General features: G+C 37.9%; 1 protein-coding gene and 1 pseudogene across 1 annotated transcript; both read right to left on the reverse strand.

The window, feature by feature from the left end:
- Positions 1–799: 799 nt before the first annotated feature.
- Positions 800–1,375, reverse strand: LOC138904757 (uncharacterized; annotated as a pseudogene).
- Positions 1,376–15,574: 14,199 nt separating this feature from the next.
- LOC104097681 (uncharacterized) lies at positions 15,575–17,442 on the reverse strand. Its single transcript, XM_009604296.4, has 2 exons — positions 16,943–17,442; positions 15,575–15,935 (listed from the first exon to the last, which is right to left on the reverse strand). Exons 1-2 carry the CDS (start codon positions 17,320–17,322, stop codon positions 15,812–15,814), a joined length of 504 nt encoding a protein of 167 aa, XP_009602591.1. The 5' UTR covers positions 17,323–17,442; the 3' UTR covers positions 15,575–15,811.
- Between the last annotated feature and the right edge of the window lie 4,582 nt (positions 17,443–22,024).

The raw sequence follows: 22,024 nt of genomic DNA on the forward strand, positions 1-22,024 counted from the left end.
GACGCACTTTTTTGTTGTAAGCGCGTGCCATTCTTTGCTGGTATAACTGGCCAAAGCACACTGCTCCTAGCTGTTTTTCATCAATCAACATTAATTGTTCTAATCGGGTCTTTACCCATTCTGCATCTTCAATCTCCGACTCCACAATGATCCGAAGAGAGGGAATTTCGACTTCAGCCAGTATTACAGCTTCCGTCCCATATACCAACAGATAAGGAGTTGCACCAACATATGTGCGAGCAGTCGTGCGGTATCCCAAAAGAGCAAAAGGCAACTTTTCATGCCATTGTCTCGAACCTTGGATCATTTTCCTAAGAATCTTCTTGATGTTCTTGTTTGCCGCTTCAACAGCTCCATTGTCTTTTGGACGGTAAGGGGTAGAATGGCGATGCATAATTTTAAATTGCTCGCATACCTCCTTCATCAAATGACTATTGAGATTGGCTGCATTGTTAGTGATAATGGTATTTGGGATACCAAAGCGGCAGATGATGTTGGAGTGAACAAAGTCTACCACTGCTTTCTTGGTGACTGCTTTGAAAGTGACGGCCTCCACCCACTTGGTGATGTAATCAATTGCAACCAAAATGAATCTATGCCCATTTGATGCCTTTGGCTCAATTGGCCCAATAACATCAATTCCCCAAGCAATGAAAGGCCAAGGAGAGGACATGGGATGCAACTCCGAAGGTGGCGAGTGAATCAGGTCACCATGAATCTGGCATTGGTGACACTTGCGAACAAAACTGAAGCGATCTCGCTCCATTGTAAGCCAATAATACCCTGCCCGCGGAATCTTCTTTGCCAAAACATATCCATTCATGTGAGGTCCGCATACCCCCGAATGCACTTCACTCATGATTCACTCAGCTTCTGTGGCATCTACGCATCTCAACAAGTTCAAATCTGGGGTCCTTTTGTACAAAATTTCCCCATTCAGGAAGAAACCGTTGGCGAGCCGCCTTATAGTTCTTTTTTGATCTCCCTTGGCTTGCTCTGGGTATTCTCTCATTTTCAGGAATCATTTTATGTCATGATACCATGGTTCACCATCTGGTTCTGTCTCAATCGTATTGCAGTAACCGTGGTGATTCCGAACTTGGATTTCTAGTGGTTCGATATGGGTGTTTCCCGGATAAGGGAGCATCGAGGCTAAAGTAGCCAAAGCATCGGCTAGCTCATTGTGAAACCTGGGAATGTACCTGAACTCGATGGTTTTGAGTCTTTTGCTCAAATCTTGTACACATTGTCTGTATGGAATAAGCTTGATGTCTCGAGTCTCCCATTCTCCTTGGGCTTGCCGGATAAGCAAGTCAGAATCTCCCATAACCAATAGTTCATGCACATCCAGATCGAGGGCCATTTTCAAACCCATGATACAGGCTTCGTATTCTGCCGTATTATTGGTACAGAAGAATCGAAGTCGGGTTGTTGCAGGGTAATACTGTCCAATAGGTGAGATGAGGATTGCCCCGATCCCAACTCCTTTGATATTGACAGCTCCATCAAAATACATTTTCCATAGGGGGTTGTCGTCTGGAACTACTTCCTCTATTGAGTTGACCTCTTCATCTGGGAAGTATGTGGTAAGTGGCTTGTACTCATCATCAACTGGATTCTCTAACAAATAATCGGCCAAAGACTGTGCTTTCATCGCGGTGCGAGTGACATAGACGATGTCAAACTCTGTGAGCAGGATTTGCCATTTTGCGAGCCTGCCAGTGGGCATTGGCTTTTGGAAGATATACTTCAGAGGATCCATTCTGGATATGAGGTAAGTAGTATAGGCCAAAAGATAATGTCTCAAATTCTGAGCGACCCAAGTCAAGGCACAATATGTCCTTTCTAAAAGGGTGTACTTAACCTCATAATTGGTGAACTTCTTGCTCAAATAATATATTGCTTATTCGTTTTTGCCTGTTGCATCATGTTGCCCCAGAACGCATCCAAAGGAATTATCCATCACCGATAGATATAAAAACAAAGGCCTACCAGGTTCAGGTGGGACCAGTACAGGGGTTTTTGATAGATAATCTTTGATCCTGTCAAAAGCATTTTGGCAATCGTCCGTCCACTTGATTGCAGCATCCTTTTTCAGCAACTTAAAGATGGGCTCGCACGTGGTTGTGAGATGAGCAATGAACCTACTGATGTAGTTCAACCTTCCGAGCAAACTCATGATCTCCTTTTTGTTCTTCGGGGATGGCAGATCTCGAATGGAATTTATCTTAGATGGATCCAATTCGATGCCTCTCCGACTGACTATAAAACCGAGGAGTTTTCCAGATGGAACCCCAAACGCTCATTTGGCTAGATTGAGCTTAAGGTCATACCTTCGAATCCGTTCGAAGAACTTTTTCAAATCATTCACGTGATCAACCTGTGTCTTTGATTTTATAATGACATCATCGACATATACTTCAATCTCTTTGTGCATCATGTCGTGAAAAATAGTGGTCATGGCCCTCATGTAAGTTGCCCCTGCATTCTTTAAACCGAATGGCATGACCCTGTAACAATAGGTACCCCACTCAGTGGTGAAAGCAGTTTTTTCTACATCACCCTCATCCATTAGAATTTGGTGGTACCCAGCATAGCAATCCACGAACGACTGTATCTCATGCTTTGCGCAATTATCTACAAGAATATGGATGTTCGGCAAAGGAAAATTATCCTTCGGACTTGCTTTGTTCGGGTCTCTGCAGTCAATAGAGACTCTAGTTTTTCCATCTTTCTTTGGCACGGGCATAACATTTGCCACCCAGGTGGTGTATCGTACGGCTCTTACAACATTGGCGCTCAATTGCTTCATTATTTCCTCTTTAATTTTATCACTCATGTCCGTTTTAATTTTACGTTGCTTCTGTTGGACTGGTGGAAAATCAGGATACGTATGAAGCTTATGAACAACTAAATCGGCGCTTAAACCCGGCATATCATCATAAGACCAAGCAAACACATCTCTATACTCAAATAAAAGTTGAATCAAGGCATCTCTGGTTTTTTGTTCAGTGTGAATGCTTATCTTTGTTTCTCTCACTTCTTCATGACCTCCGATATTAATTGGCTCAGTTTCATTAAGGTTGGGCCTAGGCTTGTTTCAAATTGTTCCAACTCTCTTTTTATTTCATCAAAAACCTTATCTTCATCATATTCGACCTCTTGATGCATTATTTCGAAATTAGACAACTTTTTGAGATCTGGGCGTGAATTCCGCATGCATGTCATGTTATTAAAGCCGGCATTAAAAAAACTGAAATGGAAATAAAATGGCAGGAATTAGGAAAAGGAAAAGATACAAAATTTAATACGAAAATGAACTGCATTTCATTGAATTTGAAAGGATATAAGGTTTAACATCAAAATAAAACAATCATACTAAGATATTTGGATTACAACCCTGAAAGTAACCCAAAGTACAAAAGAAAGAAGCTGCAAGAGTCAACTACCAAGACTCCTTCCTTATGGGGAGAGGAGTTGCTTCCCAGTTATTGAGCATGGTTTCTGGGCCAATTAGTTGCATATCGGCACGACTAGTGCCTTCACCAGCCTGGATCATATTCACTTCAGAAAACATCTGCCTGAGCCCAGGGCAAATTTCATCAATGTTTGCATGCGCCGAGGAATTTTGACCATGTTTGAATCGTGGCTCGACAAAAGTGTAGAAAATGTGAGGGATAGGTTGCTGCAAGACCCACCCGTGTTTTTTGCGGTGCTTGGCTTTGTCTTCGTCTGCTTGTGTTGGCCTGAAGCCTAAACCAAAAGTACCCATGTTACTGAATGGAGAAATGGGTTCTGAAATTCCTTGCAATGATGCCCCCAAACCTTTTCCTGGCTCATAACCTTGTCTCATCATAAGTGCAGCCACCATTACGGATGTGGCGGAGAGACGCAGATGTAGAATGGGTTTTCCTTCCTCAACATGGTCCACAACAACTACTTTGAAAGCCTGATAGACAATAGACTCGTATCCTTCCTTGGCCTCAATACATGGGATTAACGGGTCTTTATAAATGGATGACTCGTTTTCTCCTTGAACAATAATTTCTTGCCTGTCGTGCTCGAATTTGAGCATCTGATGCAAGGTGGATGGCACAGCTCGGGCCGTATGGATCCATGGCCTTCCAAGAAGAAAGTTATAAGAAACTTCCATGTCCACTACTTGGAAGACAATTTCAAAATCAACAGGCCCAATCGTCATGGTGAGGTTGATCTCCCAATGGTATCTCTCGCTGAGCCATCAAAAGCCCGGATGCGAACATTACTTGGTCGGATCCTATCTGTATTGATCTTCATGCTTTGCAAGTAGAGAGAGGGCATACATCTACACTCGAGCCTCCAACAACCATGACTCGCTTCACATAATGCCCCTCACATTTGACAATCAGGTGCAAACCCCTATTGTGAACGGCTCCCTCCTCAGGAAGTTCATCATCTGTAAAGGAAATTCTGTTAACTTCAAAAAATCTATTGGCCATCTTCTCTAACTGATTCACGGTGGTATTCTCTGAGATATGTGCCTCGTTCAGGATTTTGATTAGTACACGGGCATGCTCTCCTGAGTGTATAAGCAGAGATAACAGAGAGATTTGGGCAGGAGTCTTTCTCAGCTGGTCAATGATTGAGTAATCCTGAACTTTCATCTTTTTCAAAAACTCCTCCGCCTCTTCTTCAGTGACCGGTTTCTTTATTGGCATTTGGCCTTCTCTGATTTGCTTAGCCTTCCTTAAATCTTCTGGAGAGTAACACCTCCCTGATCGAGTCAAACCTCCAGTTTCCCCCACTTCTTCTATGATTTCCTTGCCTTTGTAGGTTACTAAAGTTTTGTTGTAGTTCCAAGGGATGGTTTTCGTATTTGTTACACGGGATTGTGTGGCAGACTTGATTATGATCGGCTCTATTATACCCGTCGTACTGCCCTGATTCTCCTTTGTGATGGGGTGACCTCCAAGGACGTATAACTTTGGGCTTGGAGCATTGGAGCGAACCTCCAACCTCGAGATTTTTGGAACAAATAAAGTTGCCCCTTCTGAGCTCTGGGCACCTTTCACAATCAACGGTGCATCTAGGCTTGGACTTACTTCCAGTTTGGTTCCCTCTTGAATCGTTACCACTGTCATTTCTGCTCGACCAACCGGCTTGTATTCATGATCTCGGCCAATCATTCCCACAAAATGAACATCATTGTGTACTGGCAACGGGTTATTGGTCACATTAGGAGGGTCCTCGCCTTTCGTGACTACAATCAATTTTTCAACAATGAGTCTTTCTATGGCTCTTTTCAGGGTCCAACAGTCATCAGTGCTATGCCCCGGAGCACCTGAATGATATTCACATCTAGCGTTTGCTTGAAATCCATGTGAGTCGGGATGCATATGGTGGGGAGCGATGGGTCCAATCACGCCTATCTGCTTCAACTTCTGGAACAGACTAGAGTATGATTCCGCCAATGGAGTAAATTTTTCCACTAGCCTCTGCTCTCGACCATAATCCTGCCTAGGACGAGCATTGTAGGGTGCCCGAAATTTTTGCTGCTGAGGTCGGGGTAATCTTGGAGCTGGTGCCCGTACCTATTGATTGGGAGGACAAGCATATGATTGAGCATTAAACACTATATATTGTGGCGGTCCCACAGAGTACTGAGGTATTGGCGGGGGATAGTAATGTTGAGGGTAGCTGGATTTCCCCTGCTGAGCTTGTACATAAGGGTGCGATGCCCCTCTTTGAACTTCCCTGGATCCTGAAGTCATCATGGACCCTTCATCTCTCTTCTTTCTATTTGCCAAACTTCCCGACCCATTTTGGATAGCTTGGGTGGTGGCTTTGAGAGCAGCTTGACTTACAATTCTGCCAGTCTTGAGGCCATTTTCGACCATTTCTCCTATTTTGATCGCTTCCGCAAAAGGTCTACCCATTGCGGATATCATGTTCTGAAAGTAATCAGGCTCTTGGGCCTCCAGAAAAACAGTGATCAACTCGTGATTATCCATGGGTGGCTTAACTCTAGCTGCTTGCTCCCTCCACTTGATCGCATACTCCCTAAAGCTTTCAGTCGGCTTTTTCTTCATATTGGACAGAGAATTGCGATCCGGCGCAATATCTATGTTGTATTAAAATTGTTTGACGAAGGCTTGGGCCATGTCATCCCAGACATGCCATGAGAGATATCTTGGTCAATGAACCATTCGGAGGCTACCCCCACCAGACTTTCTCCAAAATAAGCCATCAGCAATTCTTCTTTTCCACCTGCACCCCTCAGCTGGTTGCAGTACCTTTTCAAATGGGCGATAGGGTCGCCGTGTCCATCATATTTCTCGAATTTTGGGGTCTTGAACCCTGGTGGCAAATGGATGTGAGGGAACATGCATAAATCACTGAACGAAACACTTTTGTGACCCCCTAATCCTTGTATGTTCTTTATGTTCTGTTCAAGACTTTTTATTTTACTGGCCATCTCATCCGGCTCAACCGTCTTGGCAGGCTTTTCATTTTCCACTGGTGACTCATACCGAGGAGTCTGATTATATGGAGCCGAGACCCCGAAAGCCATATTTGGGGAGTAGTATTGGCCATCATAAGCATGAGATGGTGGCTCGTTGATTGGCCTCGTCACAGGAGGTGGAGGCGGGATTGTGTATGCCGGTGCGCCAGACACGACTAGAAGAGTGTTCCTGACCGGTGCGACTGGAGGTCGCACATTAGAGGTACCAGGAGCAACGTGGAGGCTGTAGTTTGGCACATACCCTGGTGGTAGGATGTGGTCACTCGTTGCATGGAGCGGTGGTTGAGTAGCTAGGGGTACGGTGGAAGTTCCCTCTGAGGGACCACGGGGTGGAGGCTGACCAGACACCCAAGCTTGATATACATCAGACAATTGCTGTCTCAATTTTCTTATTTCCTCCGACTCTTGTTCAACTTATTGACCCTGGGGGTCGTTACTGATCAGCTCGATCTCATCATCGTTAGCCATTACTACTGCTCCCTTAGATCTAGTGAAGTAATGGTGTGTTGCCAGTTTCACCACAAACCAACCACCTTAAGCTTACTGAATAGAGACAACAAACGTGTTAGGGTTAAGCATTTTATAGATATGAATCACACATAATGTGCCATGCTCCTATCATTGTCATTATTTCTAGCATGCTTTTGGAGGCTTCATGTGTCATTCCGGCTTATGAGGTAGCTTCTTATTGACGCTCTTATTTTCTTCATCTCTTTTTTTTCACTCACGCCTCATTTTGATCCCTTATCTTAGAATCATTGAAAAATATTTTGATCGAACCTTTTTTGGGTTACCTACGTATCATGTTGCCGCATGAATCAGATCATTACGTAGTTCAGGGAAAAATAATAATAATTTTTTTTATATTATTATTATTATTGAAATTGACTCTAAAGACATAAGTATGACTGAAAATGCGACGAATATAAAATTAAAAATGTGACAAATGAAAAATAAAACTACAAACTAATTGACTGCACTAAAACTTTAATCTTCAATGGTATTCTTGCTTAAACTGATATCATCAAAGGTCTGTATTCCTTGGCCTCCACTCTCCCCCCAAAATCTCGTACAAATTCTGAAACACTTCCGGCAACTGTGGAACGAGGGTACGTGCTTGTTGACCAACTTTCTCATTGTTTAGATGACGATGATCATCGTGAATATATGTTGCTTTCTCTGCCAATTGAAGTACTTGCTCTCTGGCTTGCCCCATATTCACGTGACCATTCTGCAACCATATCTGGGTAGTGTTGAGGGCGTTCCCCATTTGTGTCTCGCGTCCCTCGTATTCTTCAATGCGGCGGTTTAGCACAGCTCTCTCAATCATCCACTGACACCGCTCTGCCTCAAAATCTGCATGTTGATGACCTATCTTATGCCTTTTTATTTCTTCCAATTGTGCATGAAACTGACCTTTTGAGTGTATCCAATAGGCCCTTTCTCTTTCAAACTACTCTCTCTACTGATCAAACTCCAATTGTTGTTGGTGCACATCCTCTTCAACGATACTCAAGTCTTCTTGTAGCTTAATGTATTTCAGCATTTTTATTTGCTTCAGCTCTTCTAACTAAACCAATAGTTCTTGCCAGTTCTTCTTCTAAGCGGGCCGCCTCATTTTTAGCATGCTTTAGATCTTTATCCATGACCCGTAAGGTAGATTGATAATCTTTCTCAATATTTAAATGAATCTGAGCGACTACGGCTTGTAGTTGGGCTTGTTTTTTGGATATGGTCATCCGGGCATGCTCCAATTCCTCTTTTAACCTTTCTATAGCTCTTTGATCATTTCTCCTCCTATTGGACCCTTCAGGCCCATCTCTAAGCGACGAAGGGTCATGAAACCAGGTAATATATTCAGGGATCACCTCTCCACGATCTCAGTCTTCTACCATATCATTCAACTCCGAGACTTTAATTGCATACCAAATTTTCATAATTTCTTCTTCGTCATGAGGTTGATCTTTACCAAAATCATAACAGAACTTGCTCATATCTCGTGTTGGTGGCACCTCCTATAGTCGTGCAAATTGGCGCATTACCCGAAGTGGAGCATAAGACTGAACACCATCCAATCCTATGAGTACCAAATAAGAATGGTATGCAGACTCACAAATGACCTCTTTAGAGGAGAACCAATCGTAGTTCCAAGTGATCCATTTGGCAGACAAAGTAAGAAGTAGTTCTTTCCAGGCGCCAATCCCCTCTGGTAAGTCACATTCGTCAATTCTTTTCTGGTGATCATAAGTATGATTGGGCCATAGCTCACTAAAATTAGTGATCGTAGGATGACGATAGAAATGCTCCAAAAATCATATCTGTAACAAAATGTTGCAACCATCAAAGTTTCGTGCGCCCATTTTACATCTAGTTAAAGCACGAAAAATGCAAGAAAGAATCATAGGGACCAAAGTATAATCACCCCCTTCTGAGGTCAGAGCCTCAACTACACTTGCCAAGCGGATGTCAATGTGTTCCTCTCTTTCCTGGAAAACTACACGCCCCAAAAAGGTGACCATAAATGCAAACCTTCTATGTACCTTCTATGTTTCCTTATCTTCCTTTGATTTCAATTTTCCCACATTCCTTTCGAAATTGCATTCTAGGCCATACAACTGAAACAAAAAGCCCAACTTAACCTATTTGCCTCCTAGACCTTCATATTGTCCGTAATTTATGTTCAAAATCTTCAGAAACCTACCCTCGTTCACATTTTTTGGTACTATGGGCCTTTGGCGGCGAAGATTGCGGCCCAACCCCTAGAAATGGGCGATTTCCTCTAAGGTCGGAGTCATTTCACAGTCGGTAAAATGGAACACATTATTTTCAGGATCCCAGTGCGGAATCAAAGCTTCAATCACATCCCTCCTGGGCTTTATCGTAATCATGTGAACCAAATGTCCCAAGTATTTCTTTATCTGGTTTCGCTCATATTCCTTAAAGTCTCTCCACCAATCCCACAACAACTGTGGTATCTGATCGACAATCAGAAAATCTGGTATCCCTTCTGATCTGGGCCTCTTTTCAGACTTACCTCTTTCCCCACTCATGGTATACCTGTCTACCCAGACACGGGGTTAGACTTTGATCAAACATATTATTGACACACAAAAATTCTGATTTCTCGGGTTTTGACTCTTATAAAAGAATAAAAATAAATAAATAAATAAATAAAAGCTAAACTGTGGGACTAAAAAAATATATTTTTGGATTTTGTTTTTTGGATTTTCTAAGGAAATAATTGTAAATAGGGAATTAAGGAAAAGGAAAATATTTTTGAATTTATTCTGAAAATTAGGCCGGAACTGATGAGGTTTGCCTACGTATCTCACACCCGGTGAGAATCAGACCCGCGTAGTTCGGTTAAAACCGACTATGTTCTTTCTTTCTTTTTTTATTTTTTATTTTTTATTTTTTTGAAAATTAATCTTTAAAAACTGTATGCACTAGACCACATCATTTTTCTCTGTTTGTTCAACTGATTTATGCTAAAGTCGGTCGACATGTCAGCCTCCCAAATAATACAACAAGTAGCACATAACATGACATAATGGTTTTAACAAGGTACTTGTCTTAAAACAGAACTCGACCCTGCGTCGAGCGGTGCTAAGTCAAATGCACATGATGCAAATAAAGCGTAGCCTACTAGGGATATTCATTGCTTGTGGCTTGTTCTTCTAAGTTTATAAATCCTAAAAGAGATGGTATCTAGACCTGGCTTACCCGGACGGACAACCCGAGCCGAGGAGCGTCAAGCGTCACCAGTAGTAGAACAACACTGGCTAGCTAACGGCTCTCCCGCCTAAACACGTGTGACTAAATCCTTCACCAGAAGCTGGTAGGCTAACTGGCTTTATCTCAAGACAGAAATTTTGTGATGCTGGTAGGCAAACACAACATAACTAATTATCAGAAGACTCAGAGGGATGCGAGAGAAGATACAATTTATATGTACAGTTCAACAATATCAAAACGGTAAAAACTCGACAAGTAACACATTAGGCCCAAATAAATCACAATATATACAAAAATTAATAAAGCCAAATAAAGTCAATGTACAAGCTCGAATTCTTAAAGTCCCCAGCAGAGTCGCCAGAGCTGTCACACCCCTTTTTCTACCCGCAAAATAATATTATGTGAATTAAAGGGTTTTTCCAATTAAAGTGACAAAATTGAGTAGGGATTATTTTATTTACAGAGTCGCCACTTGGAATTGATTTTGTTGGTATTCCAAGTCACCTTTTATTTGAATCCCTAATCAAAGGAAAGATTTGACTCTATTATTATTGGTCTGCGAAAACAAAGTTCGGGTAAGGAATTCTGTTAACCGAGGAGAAGGTGTAAGGCATTCCCCGAATCCCGTGGTTCTAGCACGGTCGCTTTTATTGATTAAAACTTAGCTTGAATTAATTTTGGATAAAGTATATTTTATTAGCCTTGAATTACTATCGTCTAATGTCGCTTAAAAATTAATAATTAAATTTTATTAATTTTGCCTTGTAGTGTGTAAGCACACAAAGTTTTATTTGATTATATGTACTAAAACAAGGAACGTATCGGTACACATGGTTTAAATACAATTAATTTTGAAGAGTCAAGGAGCGGGAATGCACACATGGCTACTTTATTAAATAAATATCGACCAAGGATCGTGTATAAACACATGGTTTACATCTCAAACGTGCCTAAAATTGCCAATCGCTTAAATTAATCATTAAGAAAATGAGCTAATTAATTAGTAACAAAACCTGATTTTTTTATTAGAATGACACTTTAAAGCTTGGACCAAATTGTTATTATTATTATTATAATTTTTTATAAAAAAAAGAAAGAAAGAAAGAAAATAGGCAGCTATGGAATTATATTGATGTTGGGATGTTGCTATTAAAAAAAATAAAATGGATCAAACTTTGGGTTTAGCTATTGGGCTTAACCAAAGTGAGCACTTTTATGGCCTTTATATTAATTTTCTATGTTCAAAAGCCCATGTTTCTGGAGATTAATACAACAACCCAATAGCAATCTATGTTCAAAATCCTTTAATCAATTACTCTAACAGGTTTTTATTCTTCTTTTGACGAAATATATATATATATATATATATATATATATATATATATATATATATATATTTGGGCATTATAAGAACGAAAGAACAAGCCCCAAAAACAACTTAGACTTTTCATTAATTACCAAAAGCATAGAGCAGGGAGGCAACCTATGACATTTAAAAAAATATAATCTATTATAACAATGTAAAGAAGAGAAATTACTCATATGGAAGAGTATCTTACTAGAACACATATAAAAATGCTTTTGCAATTTAGTTGTAACAAAAAAAATAAAAAGCTACTTTTATTACTACATAACCTTCTAGTTTAAAAAATACCACTTCGTTTTGAACCAATAGTACAGATTTCAACAATCATTAAAGAAGATTAAATTTAAGAGCCCAGAAACTTGTGATATACTATTCTTAAAAACAAACAGTAGACCAACGAGATACTGTTTCAGCTGATCTGAAAGGAAGATTGAAGTTTTAACTTATCCCGAATTCCACACACTTCGAGATATACATGCAGCATTTAAATATTTCTTTCTTCATTAGGTCTCTTCAAGCATGCTCAAATAACAGAAACATGTTCATAGATATTGAAAATCTGCATTACAATAGCTTAAAAGTTACCTGAATGGCTGAAAATCAAAACTATAGCAAAGATGGAACACCGGAAGAACAAACTAACGAACAACAGCGAACTAGCAAACTTCCAGCAGTGAAAAGAGCAACCAAACAACAATCTTTTAATCCGAAGTGACCCAGGAACTCAAAACAGAAGTTCAATGTCTTGGAAAAGGAAACAAGAACTCGGCTAACCTTAAGAGCTTAAGTTATTTTCCACAAGGTATTAGCTTTCAAAAGAATCACTCACAAACTTTCAGTTTTTCAGCTTACTTTGTTGTTCAGCTGATGCCTTTTACTTTCAAAGTTGTGTATTTTGCTTAGAGTGAGAAATGCCTCTGTCTTCTAAGTATAAGAGAGTGTGTGTTTTTTTTTCAGTCATTAAGCCTCCCCATTCTAAGTGTAAGAGAGTCCCTTTTATAGGAGAAAATCAGCCCTTTCAATAGGCAAATAAAGTTAGATTTTTGGACAGATTTTTTGGTTCACCAAAAATCTGTCTAAAAGACTGACTTTGTGTGCTAAACACTGTTCAAGGTCTGTCCCAAAGGTGAAAGGACAGCCTGAAAATCTGCTGTGTCAGAAGCAAGGAGAAAAAAATATCCTTTCAGCCACCCTACTAGTAAAAGTAAGCTACTATTACCCTATTTTGTGATAACATAAACTAACTTCAGATTTTAACCATCAACAATAAACTACTTGCTCAACACAAATCAAACTTGGACAACTATGAACTGACAAAGCATAGACGAGACTAAAAACGTAATTGAACTAAGTATTCAAACCAACTTGATGGGAATAAATTCGATTTGTGCAAACTAATTACTAAACAAACAACTAAATTCACAAACTAATGCTCAAAATAGAACGAGCATCGTTAACAATCGGACAACGACTAACAACAACTAAATAATCGACTAACTAAGTGAACGATTTAACTAATACACTAAAGATCATGTTTAAATCAATAACGAATCTAACAAACCACTAAACTAAATAGAGATAGCTAATTAAATAAACCTAACTTGAAACTCTAATTAACAAGAAATAACCAAAACAGAAAAATAAATAAATAAAAAATCAAAAACTAATCTACTAAATAAAAAAAAATCAGAAATTAATTAAAGAGATGACGATTATACCTAACAAGTATGCTTGAAGCCATTCGAGCCACGAGAAGACGCCGGAGATGCTAAAAGGCGACTACCCGACTCCGAAACGCATGTTTCTTTCGGGTAGATGCTAGAACGAAATGCGTTTCAGCATCTCGCCAAAAGAAACGAGTGTCTTTGAGTCGAAAAATAGCTAAGATGGGGGTTCGGGGCATTTTGGCGGTGGTGAGGCGGTGGAGTTGTGGCGGCGGCGAGGAGCAGGCCGGCAACGACGGGGATTTTGGGGGTGAAATGGGTAGGAAAAGATAGGTCTCGTGGAGCTCTATTCATCCATGTATGTGTTGTAGGGTGGTGTTGGCCGGAGCTTCAAGAATTTGGACCAAAAAGTGGCGGCTAAAATTTCTTAGATCTAAAATTCAAGGCGTTTGAGGGTTTTTTGAAGGAATTGGTTTGGAGATATGGGAAGAGGAGGTTGTGGAGATTATATGGTATTAATTTGGAGGTGTTTGGAGGTGGTTCGCCGCCGGTGGGTGATTTTCGGCGGCGCGGCGGAGAGAAGAGAGAGAGAAGAGAGAAAGAGTTATGAGGGAAATGAGGGAATTTTTCAGATTTTTGAGGCTTTAAATACCTCTTGAAAGATCAAATATGGACCATTAGATCAAGGGGTGATCAATTGATGAGATTTGATCTTAGGTCACTTAATGAAACGACGTAGTTTTGAGGCAAAACTACGTCGTTCCGGACCCTTTCAAAGGCAGCCCCTTATCTTGTACTTTTGGCCACTTTCTCTTTCAAATTTGGCCCAATTTCTTTCTTAATCCTACTTATTAAACTAAATTTACACAAACAAATAAATTAATTAAGTAACTTATTCAAATGATAAATTAACTAGATTAATTCACCAATTGAATAGTTAGTTAATTCCTAAAATGTACAAATAAAGAAAGAACTATTTTTTGATATTTTTATGATAGGAAATATGCAATCAAAGACACAAAAATTGGGAAATATAATTAAAGCAACAAAACACTAATAACTTTAGGAGGTGTTAAAATTGTATAAAAATTAGGTATTCACAAGGAGGACAATTTTATTTTATTTTTTCTTGCAACTGATAGAAGTGAAACGTTGTTTTTGGCCATTTTAAAAAAAAATTAAAAGTCCATGTATTACCACCACCAAAAATTGGTAAAGAGAGGGGAAGACGTTAATCTTGCCTCTGTTGCCTAGCTATTTTAAGAGTAGACATTCCTATCTTTTTACACCATGTAACTTTTCTAATTGTTGGCAAAATATAGCTATGAAAGAGAAGATTCGCCAATTTTAATCACTCAATTTTGAGTAATTGGCTACCAAAATCATATAGCTTTCCTTTGTCTTTCAAAAATCACTCAAATTTGACTAATTCACTTAAATGGCCATCCATGTTGGATTTTATACTTTCTAGTTAGATTTAATAACATAGAAAGAATTAATGTTATGAAAATTATTATTAAAATACCAATTTAAAACCTGGATTATTTTAAAACTCAAACCACTCGTTTATCCAATACTTGACCCGTCCACATACGCTTTTGCTTTTCATAGTTAATTGAATTTGAGATGTTATATATTTATGTTACATCAGTTGGGCTTTTCATTAAGTGCGGCATTTAATGATACAAATACATCTACCCCAAGCTTATAAATCACTTTTTCTGTTACAACCTAATTAATGCTGAAGTATGAGAAAAATGTTGAAAAATTGCGTGCAATAACCGTCTTTAATCGTGTGTTACTCCAATTCGTTCATATGGTGGATTACATCGCATCTTGTTTGTTGACGGTGACAGTGACATCCAAAATAGTACCTATCTTTTAAGTGAAAGGCGAAGTACGTATGGAGAGAGCACCAAGAAACTAACAAAAGATGTAATAATAATGAAACAAAAAAGGACTAACAAACTCATACAAATTTATTACGTGAATGATACCGTGACAACTGAGGGTATACGAAAATCTTTCTAATTTAAAATCACTACGATATTTATCTATAGTGTTACTTCTCTAGAACAGCAATATTTCTCCTTTCCATGTTAATTAGCTACATTTTCTATTATTTGTTATTATTTGACGGAGTAAATTCGTTCGTGTAAAACACTCAAATACGACATAACTTTAATTTAAGTTTATTGTTTTACGAGAAGATAGCGCTTAAAAGGAAAATTTGTGAGGAGCATACATGTTAATTTACACGAAAGTGACTTAAATCTGAGGTTCTAATTATAATTGCAAAGAGAATCAAGACGAACAAACAAACCAAGCAAATTTATTGGATTATGTAGTACACTTGAACTTGAAAAGATGAAAAAAAAAGTACCATATTCAACAAAAAGAATTGAATACTATACATATAAAACACATTTTTTTTCCCTATGGGGAAGGAGGTCTGCAATAGGGAGGGAGGAAAAAGTAAAGATAGGGATAATATTTAATAGGAATGAAATAGTGTATCTTAAATGGTGAATGATTGAGCAGTCTTCAGAAAGGTATTTTATCAGTGATATACTGGAAAAAAGCAAAAGGCGCATTGACTAGACTAAGTGCCATTTCTACCAAGATTGTCACACAGAAGCAGCAGGGGCATATGCATGTTAACATCAACCTGCACCATCCACACCGAAAATTCTTGTTAATTTATACATTTAGGGGCCATTTGATATGAAGACAAGTTGTACGTATTATAATGCAAGGAATAATAATACATGAGTTAGTAATATATAAATTATTTCTTCTTAGGTGTTTGGTTCATTGCACTAAAGTTGGATGTATAAGATACTATCATTTATAACATTTATACATTTTTCCAATTAAAAACCAATAAATTTATAATTTTATTCTTGGATGTTTGACCTTTATTGGTTTCTAGGAAAAAGACAAGGATAATTTTATGCTTTTAATGATTTACCATGTATAAGCTATATATGAATTAGTTATTTCATGTTGTCGGTATTGGTATAACAGTGCACCATTAAGTTATATATGAATTATTGATCCTGATTTGCAAAATACAACCAAATACGCTATAAATCCAATACGAAATTTTATACACCAATCAATTTTTCTATACATCTTACCAAACGACCCCTTAATACCCAAGTAACTTTCTTCTAACATCTTGGTTTGATTAATTCTTCATATTAACGGTCATTTACTAGGGGAATATATATGTTATTCTCTGGCACTTTCACGTAGGAATTATTTTATGGAATAATTGGTAAGTGACTTTATTGGTAAAAAATATATAAAAGTAACTTTATTGAGTTATTTTTATGACTTGGATGACCATATGAGGTATTAACTCGAACTTGTTAATATAAAACAGTAATATTGACCATAAGCTTGACGGTTAATTTATATTGAGTTATCCCTGGGGTGCGAGCTTTTTCTAGATTTGTATAAATATTTTGATTTTTTACTTCTCATTTTAACCTTACTAACAAGCTTTTATTGCCATATGAATGTTATGGTATTATTAGGTCTACAAATTTTAAAAAGTTCTTTTTAAAAAAAAGTTCGGTCACCATATAAATTAATACGTAAGAAGGGAGTAGTAAATCCTATCCTAGAAACAAAAGTAAAGACAAAAAAGAAGAATTAAGAAGGACAAACCCGAGAATCCAGATAATGCATCCAACAAATGCAATGACGAGAGAGATTAGGGCAAATGGAAGTCCCAACAGAAAGGCTATAGGGCGGCATTTGATCTTTTCTTCACTTTGCTTAATCTGTATAGTAAACACTTCCGCACTTTCTTTTCTACTTTCGCCGGCTATTTTCTTCACTTCTTCATTTTTCTTTTCCGCAGCTGGATTTTCTTCTTTTTCTACCTTTGCATCTTTATTTGCATCACTTTCAATTGTTACAGTCGTTGGTGGAATGATCACTTGATCATTTTCCTTTGTTATTTCTTCTGACTTTGTTGCTTTGATCTGTTCATCTCCTTCAATGGGTAGCTGGGACATTGCTGATTTTTCTTCGTTGATATCCATTCTTATGAGCTCAGTTTAGTTATGAAAGAGAGTTTAGACTTGGTCTTATGCCAAAAAAAGAAAGCCTGCTCAAAAACAAATCTAAACACAAATATTTATATTGTAAAGATTTCTTGACATTCTTTGGTGATTCAAGACAGAATGAGTTTGGTAATGGCCAACCAATTGATTGACTCTTTCCCCCTTTGTAAAAAAATCCACCCAATTTGGAGTAATGGAATTTCGTTTGTCCCACTTGCATGGATCCAGATTCAATCCAAAGTCAAAGTCAAACTGTATACTTTATATTTTCATTGAAATAAGTAGGAGCCGACTTGGTATGTCTAACAACGTCAGAAATGAATATGTAATGGATTTATAACTGCATGCTGACTTAGACAATGCTGTAGTGATTGGGAACTGGCTCATCCCCTTGGAATTAATAATATGTCTAATCATGACAAGGACTGGAGAATAAACTTAACAAAAAGAAAAATAAAGAAGAAGAAGAAGAAGATCAACAAGTTTTTCTTTCTTAATTTCATTCTTTTTTTAGGGCATTAATATGATAGCCTGGTAAAAATGTCCTGCTTGTCATGGGAATACAAGAAAAATGATGTCTGAGGCAAACTGATTCAATCATCTTGTTATGAACTCAGCGCTAATGGAAGGAATCATTTGGTTGAGAAAAAAGGAATATTTATTACACCAACTCTTTTCGTAAGGAATTATTTAGTAGTATACTAACTCTTTTCTTATTCATTTCGAGTGTGATAGCTTACGAGCAACAACATCGTAACATCCAGCTAATATCTTTACTAAATCAAAAAGTCAACCCATTTAATTTCTTTTTACTTCTAAATTGTAGGGATAATTATACATGTTAATATGTGGGGCAAAAAGTATAGATTTTAATCATTTTATAGTCTTGGTATTGTCAAAAATATATAGTTGAATGTTTTAATGCGATCTAAGAATTCGTGTTATCTTAGCATAGCCATTTGCTTTAAACACTCGGACCCATTAAGTGAGAGGGTATTAATTTCATGGTATTGACTTTTGTAAAGGTAGAATAGTCTAGGAGACACTTGTATACTTGTTTCGGTTTGACATTTTGATCTTTGTACTCCACAAAGTTTCATTCAGACATCTCTACTCGTTCAAAATAACACTTTTAAACCCTCAGATTGCGCGTGCTCTTCAACAATCCTATGTGGATGACATATCCATGTCCACCTCAGATTTTTTTATGTCACATCATTATTTTTTTACTTCATTTCCACTCTATTTTTTATTTTATTGTCACTTCACTTCACTCCTTCCCACTACTCTCTATCTCTGGTTATTCCCGCCTCTATGCCGCCACCTTCACCACCCCAAAGCAGCGTAAAGAAAATTGCAGTAGTTGTAGGTAGTAGAAGTACTACTTACCAGAGGAATGGGAAGGTTGGGTGAAACCCAAGCGACTAGCAGTGTTGAATTTATATGTGACAGTAAATGTTCCAGTTCCGTTAAGGGAATGAAACTTCCTAGGTTTAAGAACTATAAATCCAAAATTAAGTAGGCCTGAAATTTGATTAAAAGTGAAAAGAGAAAAACGAGGGTGCTTGAGTTGAGTCACTTGAGTAGAAGAGATGTTACGACCCAAAATTTCACCACGTTTTAGCCATCTTTATCACACCGCATGAGTTCTAGTAGTTTTCCTACTAACCACGCATTTCAAGCCACCCTTATCTCACCGCATGCGTTTCAACACCCTGACCTTATATCACCGCATGACTTCTAGTTGTTCCCCTACTAGCCACGTGTTTCAAGACACCTTATCTCACCGCATGCGTATCAATATCACAATATTTCATAAATCGCACCTCAAGTGTTCAAATATCACAACATAATACAACCTGCACCTCAAGTGCCCAAATATTACAACATTTCACAAATTGCACATCAGTGCTCAAATCTTACAACATATCACATATTGCACATCAAGTGCTCAAATCTTACAACATATCACAAATTGCACATCAAATTCTCAAATCTTACAACATATCACAAATTGCACATCAAGTGCCCAAATATTACAACTTGCCACAGAAATCAACAATACATTATTTTCCACAATAAGGAGTCCATGGTTCGACCATAATGTGCACAAAATCTTAACAAAAATATCCGAAAGTGAACAGTTCAACAAAATAATATTTCACATAAAATCAAGGTGGCAATCACACCAAATCATCGTATAAAATAATTTTAACAAACAAGGATACAGGAATGACAATAGAGGATTTAATATATGTCAATAATTTTCAATTTAATACCTAAGAGCGTCTAAGAATTTTAATCAACGAAATTTGCACATATAAATCAAGTCGGGTCGTTACAAAAGAGCAAACCTGAAAGATAAGAAGAGGCGGAGGCAGGAGGAAGGCGATGGGTTTTAGTAAAAGAAAAAGAGAAGGGAGGAGTTGTAGTAGGCGAAAGAGGCATGATTATCTTAATGAAATCTTACCTACTGACCTATATTGTTAGCAAATTACGTGTTGTTTATTGACTTACCTTTAGATTTTGTTTTCTTCTTTACCAAACAAAATGGAAGAAAAAATCGGAAGTGACACACAATTTTTTTGCGATATCGAAGAGGTATAACAGTATAGCAAGGCAAGTATGAAAGGGGAAGAAGAAGAGTATATGAAGGGGGAGGGGTTAGCGAAGAAGAGCACTATTGAGAAAATTAAGAGAGGGTAGCTGGGTTGGGGGAAGAAGAGTACATGAAGGGGAGGGAAACTTTTTAATAATAAAGTAACAATTTCTTAACTTCTTCTCCTTTTTTTAATTTTCTTTTATTTAATCTTTTTTTAAAATCAAATTCATTGTTTACACTCGCTTTATACGTGTGCATTTCACACATTTCGTCCAACTCAGCAGATTTAATGCCACATAAGCTTGGCCAATGATCAGAAACATTTAAAATACTAATTTTGATCGAGTTCAAGTATCTGGATAAAACTTTGTGAAGTACATGAACCAGAATGTCAAGTCGGAATAAGTACTAAGTAATTCATTTGCCTAAACTATTTGCTTTTATACACTATTTTTGTTTTACAAAATTCTACGATTTAGTACTAGTAAAATGATTTTTAGATCCCATGGTAAAAAAATAGACAAAAGTTCGAAAATCACGTTTGTGTTCCTGATTATCATATTTGGTTACTACAGAAAAATGATAACTGCGTTCGTAACTTTCTGGTATTAGATTGTAAATCGTTCCGTTGTTCCCAATTAAGCTAAATGACTCGCTTTACATTTCGATTGAAATTTTTTTAACAGATTTGAATTTTTTTTTTGTCCAAATTTTCTTTGTATTAATAACTTGTAAAAATATTTACAATCTATATTGAAACTAAACCAAGCTTGGACATGCTGCCCCAAGACTCGGTGAGCCACATAAACTACCTGAAGCTAAGAGCCAAAAAGAACCAGTACACCCTACTAAACTGCTTTGTCTATTTTCCAAGGTCTATGGGTAGAAATTCAACTCTTCCAATCTCTTATGCATTCAAGGCTTCATAGATCCCTTACAGCACACCTCCTGAATCAGGACACGCACAAGTTGATCAGCTTGCCTCTGTATTCCTTGAAATATATGCATATTCCTCTATTGCCATATGAAGTACACGCGGCCTGCAACAGCCATCCTGTAGATTGTACCATTTGCATTCCTTCCTTTTGCATGTGCGACTGCCTAGACTTGTTCATTGCTCCAAGTCATCAGTTGTCTGTAAATACCCTGTCATTTAAGTATTTTGCCCCATGCCTCTGTAGAGAATTTGCATCCAAAGAACAGGTGATCAATACAGTCTTCCTCCTCATTACACAATGGACATAACAGCTCATTTGTCACCCCCCCCCCCCCCCCACCCACTTGTGCAATTTATCTCTTGTGCTTAATCTGCCAGGTAATGCAAAAAACAGAATGAAGAGCCATTTTGGAGCTCCTATGTTATTACATGTTAACTTCCTCCATGACACTTTCTGAAAGTCACCGCTTAGCCTGAGGTACATCTTGTGTACGGAGAATATTTTTAGTTACATTACATCATTTCTGTTCAGCCCTGCATCTTCAAGTATTCTCTTTGCCTTCCATATTTTCCTTATAATCCAGGAAGCTTGTGTTGGCTCAGCATCCCATACCTATCGCCCCTTTATAGAGTAGGTGTGTACCCATTTTACCCATAGTTTATCCTTCTTGAGGCATAGAAACCACATCAATTTGCATATTGCTGTTGCATTCCATGTAGCAATGTGTCACGTCCTTAGTCGTTAACTAAGTACACGTGCGGCACTTGATAATTTGCTCACATTCTTGATATGCCAAGTCAGCCTTACTACACTCAAGATCGCTAAGAGAATGGTAGAAAGAACACAAGAGAATTGTTAAAGAAAGCTTTGTATTATAGAGAACTTGAATTGTTTGCTTGATGAAATACAAATGAATGACCCTCTTTATATACTAGTCTCCTAGGGGCTAGTATGTAAATATTAATTATTACATAAGTCCTTAATATTTACAAGATAAGGGCTTTCTCTAGAATTTTCTATAAGCCTAGAAAATTCCAAGGACTTTCCTAGCAAATCCATAGGGATCTTGGGTCATCCAAAGGAAATGTCTATACTTCTCTAGAATCTTCTCACAAATGCAAGCATTCCTCCTATGTAAGCT

This window comes from Nicotiana tomentosiformis, chromosome 2 (assembly GCF_000390325.3).
Source record: "Nicotiana tomentosiformis chromosome 2, ASM39032v3, whole genome shotgun sequence".
NCBI classification, from domain to species: Eukaryota; Viridiplantae; Streptophyta; class Magnoliopsida; order Solanales; family Solanaceae; genus Nicotiana; species Nicotiana tomentosiformis.